A 24,609-nucleotide genomic window follows, 5' to 3' on the forward strand; every position below is an offset into this window, starting at 1 on the left:
ATATTTTTAGGATAGAGCTTATACTTAAACTTGGGATTATTTTTTAGGCTAGCAACCTGTCACTATTTGAATTTCCATTTTCATGAAGTTTTTCAGACATTTCGATATTGTTGGCTTTGTCTATCCCGTTAAGAATAAAGATGTGATTATATGAATAATGTTTGTATATTTTTGTGCGATTAAGCATACGCGCTAGGATTGGCCGGTGGCGTATGACGTTTTTATGTATTGCCACAGACTAAAACACCGATGCTTGACCATTTAAAACAGCCTGTATATGAGAGGCACCTGATCTATCGCGTGTAGTTTATTGATATCAAGCTAACGATCCCAAAATATTTCGTGGCCCAACATTCTTTGCTTTAAACCCGGTCAACCTTCTGTTAAGCATAGATGTCGTGAAAGGTGACTAAAGGATAAGCTTGGGATTCTATGTGTAGGCGATGGGTTACCAACCTACGAGTATGTCACTATTTGAATCTTTACATGTGACCTTTCAGTCTCCTCGAGGCTGTTGGTTGGTTACCTGAATCTAAATGCTTAACAGTAAAGATACATACCTACATAATATTCACGTCTATATCCCATGCGGGGTAGACCGAGCCAACAGTCTTGAAAAGTCTGTTAGGCCACCTTCAGCTGATTGGCTTAATGATAGAATTGAGATTCAAATAAAGACAGGTTGCTAGCCTATCGTCTAAAAATCCCATGTTGTCCCACTCCATCTCCTTCCATGGGAAAGAGATGGAGTGAACCTATTCTTTTTGTATTAGTGCTGAGAACCACACGGCTCAGTTAGGTATGTAAAAGTAGTCATCCCTGAAAATATATAAACAAGAGCTGTATTTTTGTATATTTAACAATAATAAGTCAAGAGCTGTGTGTGACTTCTGTACTATCTTTATTTTATTCCACTGTTTATGTCTTTAAGTTAGACATTGTGTTTGTTTTTTATGTTATCTTTATTATTCTTGTTCATTATTATACAGAAATGCGTAACCGGCGCGCATTTTAAATGCACAATTTTATTCACTATTTTCTTGTTATTACTGTTATACATTACACGTCTAGACACAATTTAATATAACATTTAATATACATACAATAGTATTTTGAGATAAGTACTGCTATGAATATCAAACCGACGAATCAAACATTTAAATAAAATCAGTGGATGACGTCAATATACAGATAAATAATAATATGTTAAAAAATGCTCAAACAGCCCATCTCATATTTCTGTCGGAAGAATTTAATAGTGCCTAATAAAATTATACAGCACACGAAAAGTAAACATGAAAGCGAAAGTCCAAAAACCAACAATTTACTGTTCCACTTGATAACTTCATCTCGCATAATAATAGTGTAGATACGAAAATGACGACCACCAATCACGTGCGAGCGTTTTAAAAGAATTCGTTTGAATTTGGAACGTATCCGTTCAAATAACGCTCGACCGCCGACGTAGTCAGACCTATGTTTAATGTAATTTGCTTATAATTTGCAAAATGAGAGCGTGCTTCGTTGTTAATTTTGAAATGGAATTTTTTGCTGATTTTCAAATTCGGGTGTCGCTGAACTTTGAGGTGAAAGTACTTCACCGGTTTTAATTGAATATTTTATAAGGGCGGTAATAGCTTCCCAACAGAGGGTAGACTCATGAATATAAAAGCAAGGCCTGGGGCATTTCACGGCTATTTCATCGCCGAAAGGGAGATACCTGAAGTGTTTTGTTAACCCTTCACTTTCTACGGTTTAACTGTTATTACTCTTATCTTAGGTATTGTCTTTACGGCTTTGTTCTAAAGCGTGTTAATGGTAGTTTAGCGTGGGTGTTTTATATCCTTTTAAGCTTTAATTAAATTTGTGTTATCTCTGCTTGGGATGATATTGTTGGGAGATTAGTGTTATGTTATTACAATATTATTATTTGATGAAATACCAACTTCATTTGTCGTAATAACTTGATTTGAGAATAGAATATGGAACGAAACATTTAATGATTGAGAAGTCAATGCATCAGTCTTAAGTTCACTCTACTAGATATGATCAAACAGACATTTTTTATTCTTTTGTATTAATATTTTTTACCCCCGTATCCCTCATATAATATTGTATTTTTTTATGAATTAATGGTGGGGATTCATAAATATTCATAAACACTTCAAACTACTAAAAATAGATTACAATAAAATCAAATTAAAACTAAAACTTCTTATAAAAAAGAAAGAAAAAAGATATATGATAACATTGTATTTAGATTTCTTCAATTTTATATTGAGAGGTTTTATTCAGTGGCTGTTATAATATGATACAAATGTACTCAAGAATTTAATCATCTTACTTAATGTATTTGTATTCTTCCACGATTACAAATATTTCGAACCAGAGCTAAATAACAGTGATGTGACAATGCATTGATTTGAATCCACATCAAACAACACCTCTAAACAATGTTCTCATAATTTGTTCGGTTCCATCGATATACACGATATTCAATGCCGGTGTAATAAGAATGATAAATAACTGTTTTCTGATCAATACAGCAATGTAAGTATAGAATTTGAAGAAACTGGTATGTTAAAAGATGTTGATGGGGTTATAATAGGAGAAATAGGTTAATTGGAGTCACACGACGGACATAAATCAGCTATGTTTGTGTATTTTGTAGGCACGATTGCAATGTAGTGGCATTGTTTGAGGAAAATTATGCTATTAGAGGTCTCTGAAGGGTGGCAAAATCAATTGTTGTTTGATTTATGGCAGAGTTTCAATTATTTCAAATTGTTAAGTTATTTTAGTCTGCGCATTTGTTTCCTATTTATAGGATGTTTTAAAAAGTATTACTTTATTTAGATGCTCTAAAAAGTATAACTTTGTTAGTGTTTATGTTTAAAGAGTTAATTTTTGAAAAGGTGCCGTGCGATAAATTTTTGCTACGACGGGGAAAAGAAAATAGAAAAAAACTAAATATAGCCAATTAGCCACCTGAAATTACTTATGGTATTTTTTTTTTTTTTGCTTATAGTTAAAAAGTGGATTTATGTCATTACATTATGTCTCAAACGAACAATCTGTTACGCAGGGTTGTAAGAAGGCACTAGATACTTATGAAATAATATTCTAAAACATATTATTCTACGCAATACGTTGGCACCATAATGGAGTCTATAACACATATTGTGCATAAGCTGGAAGCAATTTCATCCCATCTGTCTAGGATTATATTTCAGTCACTACACAGGCTGTAGCGATTATTACGCATACGTTTTTTTCGATTTTGGTTCGCCAAATTGTATAACTAATCGTCGTTTATTTTCTCACAATCTGCCTGTTATACATACATATATTCACGTCTATATCCCTTGCGAGATAGAGAGAGCCAACAGTCTTGAAAAGACTGATAGGCCACATTCAGCTGTTTGGCTTAATGATAAAATTGAGATTTTGCCTGTTATAATCTGTCGGTAAGGCTCGTAACATCACACAAGGCGTAGCTGTGAAATAGTTAAACATCAAAATGTTCGTTATCGTATCAAACTATATTTACGTTTTCAAATGTATCGTTATTTTTGTTTTTTTTTAGCTGTTATTATCTAAAATATCATTGCTATTACTACACTTTACATATGCTATTCTTTCTACTTAAACAGATCATGTTAATCGCTTCTTCCTATGGTTAAAATTTCTTCAGATTGTTGACAAACTTCACCTAAACTCAGCATAAGTAAACAAAATTAACATAATCTCATCCATTCTGCCCAGTCAGCAAGATCGATGGATCACGCTAAAAGATCTAATTAATTAAACAGGGAACCGCCGTTTGAATTACTATCAAACTTATAATCCAATTACATTCAAATAGAAACTTGGTTTTCCTGAACTCTTGATCACTTTCTCGCTATATCCTCCATCTAAATGTTCTGTGCCTGGCGTCCATTAATTGAATTTGTCATATTAAATTAAAACGGGATATCGATGAGTTACATCGAACGAAAGTGGACTTGTAATGTTGAACAGCTTTACAAGTCATCCGTTATGTTTGTCTTGAAGCCCTGGTCTATAATATGATTATCATCGTTGAGATATTCGCTAAAGATTCAGATTTTCGGATTATCTGTGCCAAGTCAAGAAAAACATACATACATATAATCACGTCTATATCCCTTGCGGGGTAGACAGAGCCAACAGTCTAGCAAAGACTGATAGGCCACGTTCAGCTATTTGGCTTTAAGATAGAATTGAGATTCAAATAGTGACAGGTTGCTAGCCCATCGCCTAAAAAGAATCCCAAGTTTGTAAGCCTATCCCTTAGTCGCCTTTTACGACATCCATGGGAAAGAGATGGAGTGGTCCTATTCTTTTTTGTATTGGTGCCGGGAACCACACGGCACTCAACATCAAGAAAAACATATTATTCTTATTCCCTCTCTATAATTTTGCCTAGCCTTAACTCATGTGAAGTTGATATTCCTTGCTATTGTTTGTCAAACTGTGTTCTGTGGCCTTTGTTTTTGGGTTTTGTCACAGAGTTACGTTTTTGTTTCTAAATTCTTTACTACACATCTATGAATATGAAAACTTTATTTGAATAGTAATGTCCTAGTGTTGTTAAGAATTTATTTATTAAAGTATGAATTAATCAATCGCTTCTCTTATCAGCAAAGCCTCCATCAGGTAACACAAGACGCTTGGTGTCTGCACGCGATCAATCTATGATAACTTTCTTCCCTTGCTTTTTGTTCAGAAACCTGTCGCTAGTTGCTCTACGTCCGACAGGTATGACGACTTGACAAGCCCTGATAGTAACAACTCCTATGAATTTATTTTTATACATCACGTCTTTATCGCTTCCCGAGCAGACAGAGCCAACAATCTCGAAAAGACTGAAAGGCCACGTTCGGCGTATATGGCCCAATGATGTAATTTGAATTGAAATATTTATCATTCCAGAAATTTGATCGATCAATAATAAGTCCATCAAAGTTTGAGACCAGCATTAATTATATACTATTCTGGATAGGATAAGATAGTTAAGATCTACTTACAAAACGTAATTCAGTTGTATAATTATAAAGAGTTTCCTGATGACCATCAACATTTTTCATTCGGACTTGACCAGAATTTGAACCCGAGACCTTGGCCTTGTAACACCAAGAACCCTTTCCAAATATAATCCGAAGACTCCGATACTTCAATTCGAGTATGTATTCCTTAACCTTTAAATATCTTTAAGACTTGTATACTTAACCTTTAACCAAAGTTCACCTTTTACGTAATTATTACATCTCTCTTATCAAATGTCAAGATCATCAGATTCGCAGGGTCGTTGTACTGTTATCACCAGTATTATCACAAAGTGCAGTTTTAAAACTGTTTCAATGACCGGATAAACGGCGGTTATGAAGGAGTTATTTGTAGTTTTAAAGTTATTTGTTTTGTTTTCTTTAGCACCATTGTTCTTAACACTGGTTTGAACAGATTTGCGACTTTTTGTACCATAACTACTATTTTTATCAACTTGGTCTGTTTAATACGTTTTTTACTTGTTCTTGTTTGTATCAATAACTCATTTAAGATCTTTCGCACTTTCATCGTTTTATTCTAAAGGGAAATTGCCAACCGGCACTTGCATTTTTTTTGTAATCAAAAATATGTTTTGATTTATTTTTCTGATGAAAAGTCGCGCGTCTGCATGTTCCTTTAGTTGTTTGAAAACTGATAAAAAATCTTGAAGGACAGATACGCAATGCTTGTTGTGTAATAGATAGTGTCGCCAAGCAGGAAGTACAGTCATACTGCCCAATTGAACAATGTATGTAACATTCATATAATCACGTCTATATCCCTTGCGGGTTAGACAGAGCCAACAGTCTTGAAAAGACTGGTAGGCCACATTCAGCTATTTGGTTTTAAGATAGAATTGAGATTCAAATAGTGACAAGTTTCTAGCCCATCGCCTAAAAGTAGAATCCCAAGTTTATAAGCCTATTCCCTTAGTCACCTTTTACGACATCCATGGGAAAAAGATGGAGTGGTCCTATTCTTTTTTCTATAGGTGCCGGGAACCACACGGCACAATTGAACAATTGCACAATTGGCAACAGTTTTTAATAATATTCGATACCTTATTAAGTTCTTGTGCATGTTGGTATGGTAGCTAAGACAATCCTGATCACAAATTATAATTAGCAAACCATTAAAAAAAAGCGAAATGTCCAAATGAGCAATCTTACTATGTACCTAGCTTATCGCCCACGTAGCAAAATGTCTAACTATCGAATATCCTTGCCGTGTGGTTCCCGGCACCAATACAAAAAATAATAGGACCACTCCATCTCTTTCCCATGGATGTCGTAAAAGGCGACTAAGGGATAGGCTTATAAACTTGGGATTCTTCTTTTAGGCGATGGGCTAGCAACCTGTCACTATTTGAATCTCAATTCTATCATTAAGCCAAATAGCTGAACGTGGCCATTTAGTCTTCAAGACTGTTGGCTCTGTCTACCCCGCATGGGATATAGACGTGACCATATGTATGTATGTATGTATCGAATATCCATACTTTTTTCATATAGAAGTCAATAAAGAGATAGGCATTTAAACTTAGGATTTTTCATTTCGCCGATGGATTAGCAACCTGTCATGCCCACCACGTCTGCTCAAATCTTAATTTCATCGTAAACTATTCAGCTTATTTATTTATGGTCACAAAATTATAAACAGGAGCATATTATACAGTAATTGTAGCACAAAGGTGCCACTTATTTCAATAGAAATCTCTTCCAGTAGACCCATGAGAGGAGAGATGAATATTGGAGCAGTATAGCGTGGCTTAATGTGGACCGGTCTTGTAAGTATTGGCTCTGTCTACTCGATTAGGGATAAAGAATAGATATGTTTTTCGAAGCAGTGCCGTGTGGTTCCCGGCACCAATACAAAAAAGAATAGGACCACTCCATTTCTTTCCCATGGATGTCGTAAAAGGCGACTAAGGGATAGGCTTACAAACTTGGGTTTCTTTTTTAGGCAATGGGCTAGCAACCTGTCACTATTTGAATCTCAATGTTATCATTAAGCCAAATAGCTGAACGTGGTCATTCAGTCTTTTCAAGACTGTTGGCTCTGTCTACCCCGCAAGGGACATGGACGTGACCATATGTATGTTTTTCGAAAAGATGATTTAAATTATAAAAAGCAGGGTATAGGTATTAGTTACTTATAAAAAAGAAATACAATTACCATGGCTAACATCGATTTCGCTAAATTCAGTCTAAATCAGAACAACGTGCTATGTTCTGGTCTAGATTTTAATTATACGCTGTACATTCTGGTATTCAAACTCTTAATATTCTGGTGGTATGCCAACTAGTGTTCCGGTCAAAAACTTTGAAGTATGATGTACTAAATTGTTTTATCAATTATGCAATATCTTGCGTCAATTGTCCGTTTCAAACTAAAAGGTTTAATGTAAAAGTATTTTATTCAAATTCGTTTTTATAGTTTTTTGAGCTTAATTGTTTATCACCAGAATTATCTTAGATCTTGTTGGGTTTCAGATGTCCCAGTTTCACATGTCGCTTTGAAAAAAGCACTTATGTTAAATAAAGCTATTGTATTTTCATTGTTTTATATGATGTTTCAATTCAATTTCACTATTTTTCTATTCGGGATTTTTCACCAGAAATTCTTTACGTTTAGAACATTGTTTATTTATTTAAACTTCATTGCACAAAATACAAATGTATAGCACAATTGGCGGACTTAATGCTAGAAGCATTATCTACCAGTCAACCATTGGGTCTGACAGAGAACTTTATGTCGGTTCAAACTAAATAAATATATTTATACCCACACAAAATATAAAATAAAAAATATACATATATTAAAACTACAATAATTTAACAATATACATAAATTAATAGGTGCAGCGATTACCGAAATGAGTGAAAAGGCATTGTTTGTATATGAAAGGATTTAATTTAAGATACACTATTTTAGCTCATGAAATGTTGTGTTTCAAAGAATTCTCATGTATGTCAATGATCATATTTATTTATTAAGGTCCTTATCTTTATTAACCAGCTGGTGAGGTCAATTAAATTGGGCATCTTATCAACAATTTCGCACGATAGAAGCAATTAGCAATATTGTAGTTGATCATTGATCTGGCAAATATACACATGCGCAAACGCAAGATATCGTTAGGCGTAAATAATTCAAAACTAATGTTTAGAGCGTTCATTGACATACAGTTTATTAATTGCGACAAAACTATTTTAACACATATCAGGGTAATATTCCTAACGTGACAGACTCACAAAACTCTGCGGTCATGTTTAGCTGCATGGAGTTGAGATTAAATTTATTTTGATATAATGACTGATGGCCTAAAGGAAAAATCTTTTAGGCGAATTTTATAAGTATTTTTTTTTTGTTTGACTTAATAACAATCTACGCGAGAATATAAAATGTTTGTTTTTATTTTTTTTATTTCCACGGGTAATTCCAAAAATCTTTCCTAAGCAAGCCATAATAATTTTTTTAATCTAATTTCAGACTAAAAACTCCAAAACGTTTTTTTTTAATTGTATGAAATTGGACCTGACATCACTAAGTATGGCAAGAATGATCTAATATTTCCTTAAAATAAAGTACCTACACAGAATAGACGTATGATTCAGCTATGGTTCTATAAAAAAAACATGTGTCAATGACTAGCTTTACTGATATATAGATACTTTTTTTGGGCGGTAGGTGTGAATAAGCAAACAGCAAAAATTTATCCCTCAGTTAAATATTTAATTTAAAATTATAAAACATAGAAGTAATTTATATATTTATATGCTAAATTAAAGTAAAGCCCTCCAGACCTACCGTGTTGTGTTATCTCCGTTATTAGCACAAGATTTCCACTGTTTTGCACATATATAAAAATCACATGGATATGGATAACCTCAAACAATCAATGGAGCAAATGCAGAATTTCTTCGTCACACAGATGGATCAATTCAGGTCTCAAATGCAGGGAAATGCTTCATCAGTGTCCACCCCCAGTTTGGAAGTAAGGTTTACCGCATTTCAGAATCTTGTTATGAATATGTTGCAATCACTCCAGGATCAAGTTGACCTGTTGAGCCGCTCCACTGATAACATTGAAATGCGGTCCCGCAAAAAATTCCTACTTTTTCATGGTATCCCAGAGAACAATGGTGAGGATCCAGCGGCAGTAATCACTCAGACCGTTCAAGAAAGGTTGAATTTGAACGAACTTTCTCTTGATAACATTAGCCGGTGTCACAGAATGGGTCGTCCGCTAGCTGGTAAACCCCGGCCTGTTTTAGTCAAAGTGCGTGACTGGTCTATTAGGAATAAAGTATGGAGTGCGAAGTCTAAGCTGAAGGGAACGGGTGTCACGCTGTCGGAGTTCCTCACTAAGTCACGACATGATGTGTTCATGGCAGCTCGTAAGCGGTTTGGTGTCGCCAATTGCTGGACTCGTGAGGGCACTGTATACGTTCTGGACACAGAAGGAGCGCGTCACCGAGTTGAATGCCTGTCGGACCTTGACAAAGTCGTCGCTGAACCGGAGCAAGCTGGTACCAAGCCGCCTCGTGTAGTCCCCGAGCCCTCCGTAGCTGCGGCCCCGACAACGCGTACCAGAAAGACCGCGGCTGCTGCTGCCAGCAAATCTGGCAAAATGTAGTCATTTACGACCGCCATTCATGGATATTTTACGGTTCAGTTTGCTTCAATTCCTTTATTGAACCCAGTGAATCAAATTTATTCGTCGTAGTGAAAAGATACCTCCCAAACTTTTTACTTTTAATGACAATTTGTCTTTCTGCTGTCAATGTCACTTTTCATTTCATTTGATTTGAGTTTGACAGTTGTGCGTTTAGTTTTGTTTTTCACTTGTTGCGTTTAGCTATGCTCTATGCTTTGTTTACAATTTTGTTTAGAAATTTTATTGTTTATATTTTTTTTTTTTTTTTTTTTTGTTTCTTTTACATTTTGCGGTTACAAACATAATATAATAACGTTGCTTGCATTGTGCTGTTTGGAAATGATCCAAATGACTGCACAACCGGTCGGTGGAGTATTATTTTGGTTGCATACTTAGGTTAATTACTCTTATTTTATTTTATTTATATTAATTTATATATAATTTTATTTTATTGTAAATTCGTATATTTTATTTATATATTATGTTGAATATACTATACGATGATGATAATGTAAATGAAAGTATCGACAATTTAGAGTATTTATCTTGTTCCAGTGATGATAGCTATGTCAGTATTCCTTCTCTTTCCGATATAATTGACGGTGAATTGTCCGATGTACCGAAAAATTTCAATGTTGTTCACATAAATGCTCAAAGCATTCCGGCACATTTCTCTGATTTTCAGGCAACTTTTTCTAACAAAAATATTCACGCTATATTAGTATCTGAATCTTGGCTTACTACCTCTCTTCAGTCTGTCTCTTTCCCCCTACCGGGTTACCATTTAATACGTAATGATCGCACTAATATGCGGGGTGGAGGAGTTGCCATTTATTTACGTTCTAATATTCCCTATTCCGTTGTAAGTATGTCTGCGCAGCCACCACCTCCAAATGCTGGTGAACATATCTTTATTGAGTTAAATTTTAATCACATAAAAGTCCTTCTAGGTGTATACTACTGTCCCTCTTCCGGCATAAATTATTTTTCATCGTTTGAAAAACTTCTAGAAGATTTTCTTCCTACTTGTAATCACAGCGTAATCATGGGCGATTTCAACACCTGCCTTCTTAAAAAAGACAATAGAAGTTCGACATTTGAATCCATCATTCATTCTAGCAATATGCATATTCTCCCACTCAGTTCAACGCATCATGTGCCGAATAAATTACCATCTCTTCTGGACCTCATACTGGTTTCTTCTTCACAACATGTTGCTAAACATAGTCAACATGCTGCCGATGCCTTTTCTTTCCATGATTTGTTATTTTTGTCTTACAAAGTTCGTCCTCCAAAATATAAACCGCAAATTATTATTCAACGAAATTTTAGTGGCATAAATCAAGATAAACTTCAAGAAGATGCGCGAAATATTGACTGGTCACCTGTTGTAAATGCTGAGTCGATTGATGATAAAATTACAATTTTCAATTCCACAATCACTAAACTCTACGACATTCATGCTCCGCTAAGATCATTTAAAATTAAACATTTACCAGCTCCGTGGCTGACTCATGATTTGAAAGTGTTAATGAACAGGAAAGCGGCTGCTAAGACCAGGTATAAGTGTAATCCTAGTGAAGTTAACAAAACTAAATACACTAGTATTCGTAATCACTGCAACAGAGCATTACGTGATGCGCAGCGTAGACATATTCATGAGTCAGTTACAAATGGAGATCCAGTAAAAACTTGGAAATTTCTACGTTCTTTGGGAGTGGGCAATTTCAAAAATCATAATATTTCAAATGATGTAGACATTAACTCTTTGAATTCTCATTTTTCTTCATCTCCGGATATGGATATTTCAACAAAAAATTCAACACTAAATTATCTTTCCACCATTTCAGCTCCCGAACATGCACCGTTTCTTTTCTGCCAATTCGCCGCTGATGAAGTCCATAAAAGCGTAATGGCGATTACATCTAACGCTGTTGGGGTTGACGGTATTAGTCGTAATATGTTGATTCCAATTTTAGAACATATTCTACCCGTTCTTTGCCATATTTTTAATACATGTTTATTAGACTCTGTGTTTCCTTCTCTTTGGAAAGAAGCGCATATTATTCCTTTGCCCAAGAAACCCAATCCTAAATTACTATCTGATTATCGTCCCATATCAATCCTTCCTTTCCTTTCAAAAGTATTAGAGCGTCTTGTTCAAGACCAGATTCGCAATTTTCTCCATTCTAATAATTTATTTAATTCCATGCAGTCTGGCTTTCGCAAGGGGCATAGTACGGTATCAGCCCTTGTAAAAATCACAGATGATATACGCTGTGGCATGGAGGAGCGTCAGTTAACTGTCTTAACTCTTTTGGATTTCAGCAATGCGTTTAATGCGGTCAACTTTGACATACTCATCGGTATATTGCGTTCTATCAACGTTTCCCCAGCGGCGATCGAGTGGTTTCATAGTTATCTATATGGCCGACGCCAACGTATTCGCCTTGGAGATTCTTACTCGAATTGGTGCAATACTTCAGCTGGCGTACCGCAAGGTGGTGTATTGTCACCGCTCTTATTTTCTATATTTATAAATTCTATAACCGAAAATATTTCATCTCAATATCATTTATACGCGGATGACCTGCAGATTTATATCAAAGCACCATTAGAGAACATTAATAATGCTATTCATCAAACTAATTCTAATCTTCTGAGTATTTCTAAGTGGAGTAATGAATATGGACTTAAAGTAAACCCACTTAAAACACAAGTAATTATTATAGGTAGTTCTTATATGCTCTCAAATGTAAACTATGCTGCTTTACCTGATGTAGTTTTTGAAGGGGTTACTATTCCTTATAGTAAGTGTGTTAGAAATCTGGGCTTACTGATGAACGATAGTCTTTCTTGGGCCAATCAAATTCAGTCTATATGTCGTAAACTTTTTGGATCTGCAGCCTCTCTTAGACGGCTTCGTAACTTCTTACCGACTGCCACTAAAATTTCGCTTGCTGAGTCTCTCTTGCTTCCTTTTCTTGACTACGCAGATGTCTGTTATACTGACCTTACAGAGGACCAGCTGAATAAACTAGAGCGTCTGCAAAATTATTGTATTAGGTTTATATTTGGCCTGCGGAAGTATGATCATGTTTCGGTATTTAGATCTAAACTCAAATGGCTTCCTATTCGACTCCGTCGGGATTGCCATATACTGTATCTTCTTTATAACATCTTATTTAACCCATTGTCCCCGCATTACTTGAAGGAACGATTTGTTTTTCTTGCTGATTCTCACCCCCGCAATCTTAGATCTAATGATAATTTATCTTTGAGAACTCCGGTGCATCGGACTAGGTTTCTAGCTAAATCTTTCACTATTAAAGCTACTATATTGTGGAACGCCCTGCCAGTGTCCATTAGGAAAGCACAGTCGTTAAACTCTTTTAAATCTCAAGTGAAGGAATTTTATTTGCAACAATGTTACACATCATCGTAATAGTTATTATGTATTATTATATATTTTATTTATCAGTATATATTATATAAATATATAGTATGTATTTCTATGTATATATAATATGTATGTATTGTTATGTATATATAATATGTATGTATTGTTATGTATACATAATATGTATGTATGTAGGTAAAGGATTTATAATATTTTTTGTCTATGCATTAATACTCATTAGCTTGTCTGTTGCATTTGTTACATCCCGTCCGGCTTTGTGTGATAAAATTACTATCCATTCATCGGTTGTCTGGAAGAAATTGCTTTTAGCAATAAGACCGCCAATTGTACTTCCTACTTAGATTATATTTAATTTAAGTTACTATGTTATTATGTTGTACAATAAAGTGTTCATTCATTCATTCATTCATTCATAGATATGTCCCCTTTACGACAAATGGGTAATGAACGCATGACAATCACGTCTACGCTGGCACATTTAAAAAATATAATTTGAAAATCGAATGAATGAAACGACCGTGAACTTCATTTTTCAAATTTCAAACGCGTACTAAAATTAACACAATAAAACATTACGTAATGTTGGAACCGTTTTTTTTTTATTTCACTGTTTACGTAAGGCAATGATGTTATTGTTAGATATTTTTATATGCAAATTCAGACGTCGGCTATTCACCTTTAACAAGGCCATTTGTGAAAACGAAAATAGAAGTTGGAAAGGGATAGATATAAAATTTACGTAGGTTAGAAAGTGATGAGCGACACTACCGGTATGAAACAGGTGTGTACTGAAAAGTTATTCAATTGTTGATCTTTACGTCCAAGTCTAGACTTGTTTACGTTATAATTTGTATAAAGAAATTGTTTTGTATCTGTGGATGTTCCTTTACTAAATTAATTTCAAAGAAAATCGAACATTTCTATGATATTTTTCTATTGTAAGCCTAAAACAAAATTCTTACCTACACGTTATAGATATAGAGTTTTTTTTGTTGTGTGAAATTAGTAACTTTAAATGAGTATATATTTTAAGTAAATACCTAATGTTTTCTTTTATTTTCAGGTAAGTTCGTACGCAGTCTTATTGAGATTTTTATCGTAAGTCAAATAACAACATATAATACTCAATAAATTTTAATTTATGTTAATTATGACGTACTTTATGCAAATAAATTATCATTTAATTTAAAAGAAAATCAAAGTTAAAAATACATAAAATCAGGGATTTAGGACAAACGATAAAGTCCATTTAGTTTTATGTGTTTTTAATCTCGTGTTTAAGAAAATGGTGCCATACACAATGAGAGCAGAATGTTCGGATTAAAAATTATCGCATTTTTTTTATATTTTTTAATTAAGGTAGGTATATACAAAAGTAAACCGGCACCATTAGAAAAAGAATAGGACCACTCCGTTTCGTGATCATGGATGTCGTAAAAGGCGATCAAGGGATACGCTTATAAATTTGGCATTCTTATTTTAGGCGATGGGCTAGCAACCTATCACTATTTGAATATATCTACGTGGCCTATATGTATTTTCATTATAGATACATAAAATAAATACAAAATACATATACATACATAAAATATCAAAAATCGTACCGTGATTATAATGTGGAAGTAAAATAAATAAAACATTTAACAAATTCATTAATAACAATTTTTCATGTAATTAAAATGAGTTATAATTAACATAACATTTAGAGGATAAATTTCGTACTTCATTATCATTTGAAAATTTGGATGCGAGCAGAGTTATGTGACCACACAGGGTTGGATTACGATTTACTGTTAAGGCCAAGTTAGAGATGTTTTGTTAACTTAGTTTGTATTCCCGTTTTTCTTATATTTAAACGGACACTACAAAAACAAAACATAACATTTAAATTTAAAACATAATAACTAAATACATAACTTTGTTACAAATCGTCGCGGTAGCGAGCGGGAGGTCTCCTCTTTTTGGCGGTGGCGTGATGCGCCCAACCAATAACAGTGCTTGTCACAGTGTTGCCTATTATAATAGGCATTATATAATACCCATTAAAATACTTGTATAATTATACAGGTACTTTATGGGAATAATATAATCGCGGTGTGGAATTAAACATGAAAAATTCAAAAGATGGACCCGGTCTCATTAAGATGAAAGAGGATATATAAATTCATAAATATGTACGTATAATAAAGTCTTTATCCCTTGCGGGGTAGAGATAACCAGCAGTCTTGTTGTTAGATCACGTTCAGCTATATGGCTTGATGATGGAATTAAAGAAGGAACGTATTTAAATAAGAGAAGTGAAAGTAGCCTAAGAATGAAAGAGATGTGCATGAGTGTGAGACATAAGAGTCGAGGATGGCAGATAAAGCTTGAGATCAAAAAAAACGGGTGTAACGAAGTTGAAATAAATTAACAGTTATAGGATGTGAAGATTATTTATAATTATCAGCCAATCCTATATTCAGATAACATTATAGCTTTAAATGGAAAAATGTATGCCGAAGACCAAACAAAGAAGCAAAAGAGAAAAGTTGGAAGGCGGTCCTTGTGCCCGGAAGCATTGTGGCGTGTTTGGCGCAATTTTAGGATTCTCGACTCAACTGTCCCAGGTTCGATTCCCGGTCAGATCATGATGGAAAAGATCTTTTTCGCTTGGATGTTCATCTATTTAAGTATATATTATTAAATATAGTACCCTTGAGTGAGTATCCCGTAACACAAGTCTTGAACTTACTTTGGGATCAATTCAATCTGTGTGATTTGTCCCTTATACTTAATATTTACTAAGTATCTGCCTACCCTCTCTCTACTCCGGGTAATTCTGAATAAGCAGGATTTTTAGTATAAGTACCTACTTTATTAAAAAATTTAAAACGGCAAAAAAATCCTAATACCACATCGCCTTAACGGACCTGCCAAATCTCATCTTGGCAGAATGCCAGGATGCCAATAAAAACTGTAAAAAATGACGCGATTCAACGCTTTGATACACCGATATGTCTGTCTGTCCGTTGTAATTATATTGTGGGGGTCTTCAGTGGTTAATCTTTAGTAATATCAATACTGTATTTTGTTAAAGATAACTTCCACGTGTCTTTGAAGTCGTAAGTGTATAAGAAATGCGTGTTCTGTTCTTAAAAGTTTATAAAAAGGCATGATTAATATGTAAGTAGAAAGATATAGTTTCTGCCTACCCCTGCCAGAAAATAGGCGTGATTTTGGTAATGTATGTATGTTTGTATGTGAAAAATATTATTCCTATAATTTTATTTTTATTAGTCACTCGTAGTAGTTTTACTCAGTACTCCATTTTAAAATTATTAATTTTTAAATACTCAATAATTTGCAATACAACAGTTAATACTCGTTATCGTACTCGTAATTTCGTAAAAGCCCAAGAAGCCATCATTAAGATTGTATTCACATTTATGAAATATATCTACGAGTACAATTATATTTTATCTATCCACGGAAGTGTCGACAGGAGCTAAGATTTATTTCTTAGCTACGCAGAAATCTGTGGCTAAAATCAATATAGATACAATAAATTAAGATTATGACACAAACAGTAAGGTTCTGTGTGTCTGTAAGTGATAATTCGCGCGGTCTCCGCGTCCAATTGTGTCACCTAATTGTTCAACTTGCTGTACAAGAATAGGAAAACCGTAGAGTAGATACTCCCTTCGTATTTTTATTATCATGCCCTTATACGATAATTATTTGTTTAAGTTAAAAGCCGTGTGGTTGCCGGCACCAATAAAAGTGAATAGGACCACTCCCTCTCATTCCCATGGATATCGTAAAAGGTGACTAAGGGATAGGCTTATAAACTTGGGATTCTTCTTTTAGGCGATGGGCTAGCAACCTGTCACTATTTGAATCTCGATTCTACCATTAAGCCAAACAGCCGAACGTGGCCAATCAGTTTTTTCAAGTCTGTTGGCCCTATCTACCCCGCAAGAGATATAGACGTGATTGTATCTATGTATGTAGTTAAAAGCCGCAAACAATACATGGAAATCATGCCGTCAGTGTTTAGTTAAGATGAAATCTAAATGTTTTTTTTTTTCTTATGGTGCAATAAAAAGTCTTTATATTATTGTGACGTCATCTCTATGCCATGATAGAGAAAACCCTATATCGAGCTAAGAGCATAAACACAACATTTCAAAACATCGCAGTCCCGGGCCGCTTTTTTCTCAGAAACTGCAGAACCGATTGAAATGTTTTTATTTTTTATTACTGATTTGCACAAATCTAAAGCTATAATTATAAAGAGAATATTTTCATCAGGTACAGTCCTCCCCGCGTGCTGTTTGTTCCCTAGTTCATCTCGAAATAAAATATGTCTAATACCACTCCACAGTTTTACGTTTCGGTCATTTATCACCAGTGCGGTGTACAATTGGGACTGGACCGCATGTTTGCGGTATCTAACATAGTTGCGACGAAATATGATATAGCGAAACATGTTTTTTTAATAAAGTAGCACACTAAAATGTATTACTTGATATTTACATACATATATCCCTTGCGGGGTACATAAAGCCAACGGTCTTGAAAACACTGAAAAGCTGCGTTCAGCTGTTTGGCTTAATGATAGAATTGAGATTCAAATAGTGACAGGTCGCTAGCCCATCGACTAAAAGATGAGTCCCAAGTTTGTAAGCCAATCTCTTAGTCGCCTTTTACGACATCCATGGGAAAGAGATGGAGTAGTCCTATTTTTAAGGTACTTAGGTAAATACCTACTTAATAAAAAAAAACTGTCATATACGTGTATTTTTTCCAGTATATATCAATTACTCTCCCAAAAAAGTAGCTCTTAGCACAAAAGGGATCTCTTTCATTAATCAAACCAGGACTAATTTATCCAAACATAATTTTTTTCTGTAGTATAGTTGTATTTTGTAACATCATAATCCAAATTCTGACAGCTCGTGGCAGGTACGGATTGGGACGAAATGGTTTCATTGGTTCAAATTCGAAACAGACTTCGAGATTATTTTAAATCAATTCATATATTTTTTGTCTACCTTTTAAAGCATTGTTCATCCATTCATTTTCTTCCGAGGAAAGATTTGGTGTATTATAAAATTTTTGTGTAAACTCGTGCAAATTTCCATGTATAATCAATCAGACAAATTGACTACTTATTGAATGTGTATTTAAGTGGATTAGTTTTGTAAATTTTTACTTCAAGAGTCCTAAATAAAAATACTGCACTCTATACGAATGTGATATCATTTCTATTTCACCAAACACATATAAACATATTTCTTAATGCGTGACGCTACAAATATTGTATTAAATAAAAATGACGGTAAATTACCTAGGTTCGGCCCTGACGAATTAGCAAAAACAAGTAATCCCCATGTGAATAGGTTTTCACCTTCGTCCTCCCAGATACGAGTATCTTAATGATATGTTTTTGCCATTGAATCAGTGGTTTTATTGTGAGACACGTATCTTTCTTTCTCACTCTAATCAAAGCAAAAGTTTTTGAATTTGTTTGTAAACTTTTTACTATAAAATTTGTTTTTGTAATTTTACCAAGTGCGGAAATATCATCTTAAACATAACTACCTATAGTAGTACAGATAAATCTCTTCAATCCAATCCGGTTTTTATTCATACAAGTCATGTTTAAAGTTTACCTTTTTCGTATGTCATATGTATGTATATAAGCCATAATTATAACAAGACAATTTTTCCCTAATGACATATACTCGCTCATATTTCACGCCGTGTAAAACTCAACTTATCCATAACTGGGCTCTCGTTATAACGCTATATTACATAGTTATCACCGACTGATTACAATGTAATTACTAGATGCAGGATATTTGCATACAGATTACAGATCTGGATTACAAGACGCGGGACGTGAGAAAATTAGCTTATAAACTAATGATTGAGAAAAATAGATCGGCCATTTGCAATTGCGTCACAATTGATAAGGTTATTGGGCCGTGGAATAGTTATTTTGGGCAGCATTGAAGCCCTCAAGGGTGAATAAGTTTCCCTGTTTTCTCCTCTTTCCCGGAGGGGTAGGCAGAGACTACCTCATTCCACTTGCCACGATCTCTGCATACTTCCTTCGCTTCATCCACATTCATAAATCTCTTCATGCAAGCTCGTCGGTTCGGATACTTTTGACCTGACCCTTTACCAGGACGTCCTTAATTTGATCAAGATACGTTCGTCTACGTATCTGCGGAAGATCCGCGGATACGTAGACACTAAATATCCGTATTCGGATCCATATTCGCGGATATAAATTTTTTACGATCCGGCACATCACTAGTAAGGACTTTAATATATTTATCTTACTAAAAAACTTTAATAACTACAATCTTCACACGGCCGTGTGACAAATGTGACTTTTATTAGTTTATCTTCATACAAACTTAATCTACATTAGCATTCATGCGAATTGATTGGTTTACAATGTTCATTGGGCTTTATACGGTAAAAAAAAAAATACATTTGCAAAGCACTGATATACATTAATGATGATTTTGTTTGACATTTTGAATCGATATCGCATTATTGATTGAACAGAAGTTAAATTTAGAAAAATCCTTAATTTCCTCTTAAATCATGGTTGCTAGATTGAACATTGTTACATACATGTTCATATGGTCACGTCCATACCCTTGCGGGGTAGACACGGCCATCTGAAAAAGACTTGGCCACTTTCAGTTGTACGGCTTTATGATAGAATTGTACATTGTTAGGTTACAATAAAACAAGATTTTGATAAATTGGCGTCTGAACTAAGCGAAGCCTGTATTTCAGTACTATATTTAATACAATAACTCGTGCAAATATAATTTCCCGAAACGCATACCATCTCCTTTCCGAGCACGTCATTAGTAGACGCACATACATCATCGACGCCTGTCTTCACTCGCATTAACTATTATTAGCAGTAGCAAAAAGAGAAGAAGAGATCAGACCGCCCGCTTTGTTAAGTGTACATACATATAATCACGTCTATAACCCTTGCGGGGTAGACAGAGCCAACTGTCTTGAAAAGATTGAAATGCCACGTTCAGCTGTTTGGCTTTTTGATAGAATTTAGATTAAAATAGTGACAGGTTGCTAGCCCATCGTCTTAAAGAAGAATCCCAAGTTTATAAACAATAGACGTGATGATATATTTGTATGTATGTGTGTATCCATTCCATACCATTGCACTTATGAAGCAATTCGTATTACCGATTCATTATTACAAAACATGGTGTAAAATGATTTACATACATCTTCTTGGTAAGATGGCTTATTTAAGGAGCGACTGGTCAAGATGAATGGGTTTTCTGACTGCGCACACGTCGATTTGGTCGTATTAATTAAGGTTATTCTGTTTGTTATGACAGCACAGAGCCAATATGGAAGTCTATATCCCAATGACAACAATATTATAAATGCGAAAATAAGTTTATTTGTTTGTTTGTTACCTCTTCACGGGTCTATTGAATTAATCTTCATGAAATAACACGTATATAATAAATTAAATATAATTAATTATAATTAACAGTCTGGAGAGGGACATAGGGTACCTTTTATCCCGGTAAAAACTAAAGTTCCCGTTTTGCAAAAAACCCGTATATTTTTTTGCAGGTAGCGCTAAATTCGTCGCTTTTTGTTACTAGGCGGCGTTTAATTAGTTGCTTTTTGTAAATGGTGCTAATTTCGTCGTTTTTTTTTTGTAGTTGTCGTTAAATTCGTCGCTTTTTGTCTCTCTCTAATCTCTGCGTGTTCCCAGGTTGCACCTTCCACAGGAGTGTTTCGGAGCCCAGGGTCCACCTTCAGACTTTTCTCTCTCCACTTGGTCCGGTCTTCGGCGTCCGCGGATTTCAGTCCATACATACATACATACATATGGTCACGTATATATCCCTTGCGGGGTAGACAGAGCCAAAATTGTAGAAAAGACTGAATGGCCACGTTCAGCTATTTGGCTTAACGATATAATTGAGATTCAACTAGTGACAGGTTGCTAGACCATCGCCTAAAAAATAATCCAAAGTTTGTGAGCCTGTCCCTTATTCGCCTTTTTAAAGATTAATGCGCTAAATTCACGCGGGCGAAGTTGTGGGAAAAAGCTTGTATTAATGTATAGAAGAAGTCTAGATGTTTGAAATTGGATATGTTTTTTTTTTACGGGACAAATTACACAGATTGAGTTAGCCTCGAAGTAAGTTCGAGACTTGTGATCTATAAATGCATTTGCCAAGGATTTTCCGACATTCCACTTGTCACGATCCCTGCATACTTCTTTTGCTTCATTCTCATTCACTTCTGAAATAGACGGCACGATATTAATGTATCACTCAAAATTTGACTTTTCCAAAATCATTCTCCATGGGACTAGGTTAATGATAATTTGCTCTATTTGCACCACGATTAACCTAAACTGGAAATCCGGTCTGTCACCGACGACGGACCATTTATGGTGAGGTTGTAGCATACCGATAGGCGTCAATTATGGTGGACTATTTGTAATAGACCGGTAATGATCACACGATTGAGTGGTAGGAGTTAACGGGGTAATTAATGTTATGGCATTTTCAAGGCAATAGTAAATAGGCATAGGTGCCGTGTGGTTCCCGGCACCAATACAAAAAAAGAATAGGACCACTCCATCTCTTTCACATGGATGTCGTAAAAAGCGACTTAGGGATAGGCTTACAAACTTGGGATTCTTATTTAGGCGATGGGCTAGCAACCTGTCACTATTTGAATCTCAATTCTATCATTAAGCCAAATAGCTGAACGTGGCTATTCAGTATTTTCAAGATTGTTGACTCTGTCTACCCCGCGAGGGATATAAACGTGATCATATGTATGTATGTGATTAGACATTATTTGAGCTTGCGCGCACCATTTTAAGCTTCATCTTGCTTACCGCCAGGCAGATTGATATCAAACGCACTCAAATTATTTTATAAAAAAATTGTAAGGCTAAATTATTTATTTTTTGTTATTTATTTAATACACCGATACTTTTTGAACTTGTCATATTTAATTAAAAACGCGGGCCCGCGCTCGATCTGTCCCGCCGCAGCTGCAGTGTGAATAGTTTGAAGTTCTCTCGTATTATACAACTTGGTGCGGGCCCGCTTTCAGACTGCACTGCTTCTGACCTGCGTTTGGTATGCACAGGCCTTTAGATATGAACAAATTTGAATTTCTGTGGTTTCTATCTCGTTTGTCAGAGTATTTTGCGGTTAAGCGGTATTTAGTTCAACTGTATTTAATGTCCTGTATTATAAACTAGCGGCCGCCCGCGACTTCGTCAGCGTGGTATCAATCTCGCGGGAACTACGGGATGAAAAGTAGCTACCTATACACCAAATTTCATTATAATCGGTTCAGTTATATTTGCGCGAAAGAGTAACAAACATCCATACATACTCATAGACTTTCGCATTTATATGCTAGGATATTTTCAAAAGGAACCTGTAGGTATTTGACCTTGAAAAGTAAGAATAATTCCTTAATTCGCAAAACAAATGAACAGATAGACTTTTGCAAAATTCCATTAGCTTATTCTCGGAGTTCTGAAAAAACATACATACATACATATTGTCACGTCTATATCCCTTACGGGGTAGACAGAGCCAACAGTCTTGAAAAGACTGAATGGCCACGTTCAGCTATTTGGCTTTATGATAGAACTGAGATTCAAATAGTGACAGGTTGCTAGCCCATCGCCTAAAAAAAGAATCACAATTTTGTAAGCATATCCCTTAGTCGCCTTTTACGACATTTATGGGAAAGAGATGGAATGGTCCTATTCTTTTTTCATTGGTGCCGGGAACCACACGGCACTGTTTTCTGATTCTGAAAAAATCGTTCTTATATTTGACCTCGAGTAATTAACTATATTAATTGTACATTTCACTAATAACGGTCTATCGGTAAAGTCTTGAAAGAGTAAGTGAAACTCCTCAAATTTTACTTAAGAATATAATATCTAGAATATTTATTTACCAATTCATGTACGCAGAAAACATATAGGAATAATAAACACAAGAAACAATAGTATAAAGGTTCTGCTTATTTCTAAAGAAATCTCCTCCAGTGGACCCGAGACAAGCGACATGATGGAAAGGGTGACAGGCGTGTACTCAACAAATTTACTTAGAATCACATAAATTTTGTTAGTAGATCTTTAAAACTAAGTAAAGAATATTTATCGCCTACTCCCATCCATACATCTTCATCAACGTCCCATACAAAAAGACATCAAACGCCCAATCAGTAGGAATCCTACGCTGTTCTTGCTAACATCCACTCATTTCGCTTGCAAAATAGATTTTCATTATTTACATAAACTTATTTAGGGCTTGTTTATCGAAAGGCAGACAAAGGCTGTAAAAATTGCAATACGGACAAAAACAAAAGATATTAGCGTAGTAGTGATAGAGTTGTCATTTACACTACTTTTGTTTTGAACCATGTTCTTTTAGGATACTTCATATCACTTAATAATTATCATATCTTTTGGTTTCACAACATTGGTTGAAGAGAGAGTAAAAGAGTGAAAATTTTCGTAGTCCGATTGTAAGTTGCTTGAGTGGACTTTATATAGATCTGGTCGCTGTATCTCCAAATATAACTTACTAGCGGCCCGCCCCGGCTTCGCACGGGTGGACATATTTTTGTGTTTTATATTTTGAAATAAACAAAGAGTAAAAACAAATTTATGCCTATGTCACTTTTGAAGGTCTATTCTATATCTGTGCCAAATTTTATCAAAATTGGACCAGTAGTTTTTGAGTTTATTCCACACAAACATACAAAAATACAAATCTTTCCTCTTTATTATTAGTGTGGATGTGGATTAAGAAATTATGGTATAATTTGACAAAGGTATCTATTGGACTGCAAGGATATGAAGAAAATCGAGAACTCGCGGATTCGCTCGTTGTCGGTATTATTCGCTCCATTTGGGGCTCATAGTGATGTGGTGAGGCCGCCGGCCGCCAGGAACGGGTAAATAGGTTCGAGTTTGTTATTGGTTCTATTAGCTCAAATTATACTCCTATTAGCCTTTAGTAAGTCCACATCCGAGCAAGAAAGTTGAATTTCTCGCCGCAAGATTGTAGGAAGTTAAAAGAAACTGCCCTTATGGAATCATACTGTACTTGTAATTATTTAACGATTACTAAGTGTTGTTAGTTTTGTTTTTTATAACTAGGTAAATAAATAGATTTTTAAAAAACTTACTAGTCAGGGAGCAAAAGTTAAGACAAAGATAGGCTAAAAAAATAGAATATGATAGGATTGAATAGGCCTTAAATCACAGAAAAAAAATCAATAAACAACAGTAACTCTTACGTTAACTGGAAGAGATCCCTTAATGGGACCAGTCCGCCTTTGCAAGTGATTTCTTTTATAACATACATACATACATACGATCACGTCTATATCCCTAGCGGGGTAGACA

General features: G+C 34.9%; 2 protein-coding genes across 7 annotated transcripts in view; both read left to right on the forward strand.

Moving 5' to 3' along the window:
- The window catches only part of LOC106134424 (fibroblast growth factor 22), a 162,397-nt gene that overhangs the window by 75,718 nt on the left and 62,070 nt on the right, over positions 1 to 24,609 (forward strand). The gene's annotated exons all lie outside the window — the stretch shown is intronic.
- On the forward strand, positions 8,942 to 9,788 carry LOC106130730 (uncharacterized). Its single transcript, XM_013329635.2, has one exon. It carries the CDS (start codon positions 8,942 to 8,944, stop codon positions 9,704 to 9,706), a length of 765 nt encoding a protein of 254 aa, XP_013185089.1. The 3' UTR covers positions 9,707 to 9,788.

The sequence above is a fragment of the Amyelois transitella genome, chromosome 20 (assembly GCF_032362555.1).
Source record: "Amyelois transitella isolate CPQ chromosome 20, ilAmyTran1.1, whole genome shotgun sequence".
Lineage (NCBI taxonomy): Eukaryota > Metazoa > Arthropoda > Insecta > Lepidoptera > Pyralidae > Amyelois > Amyelois transitella.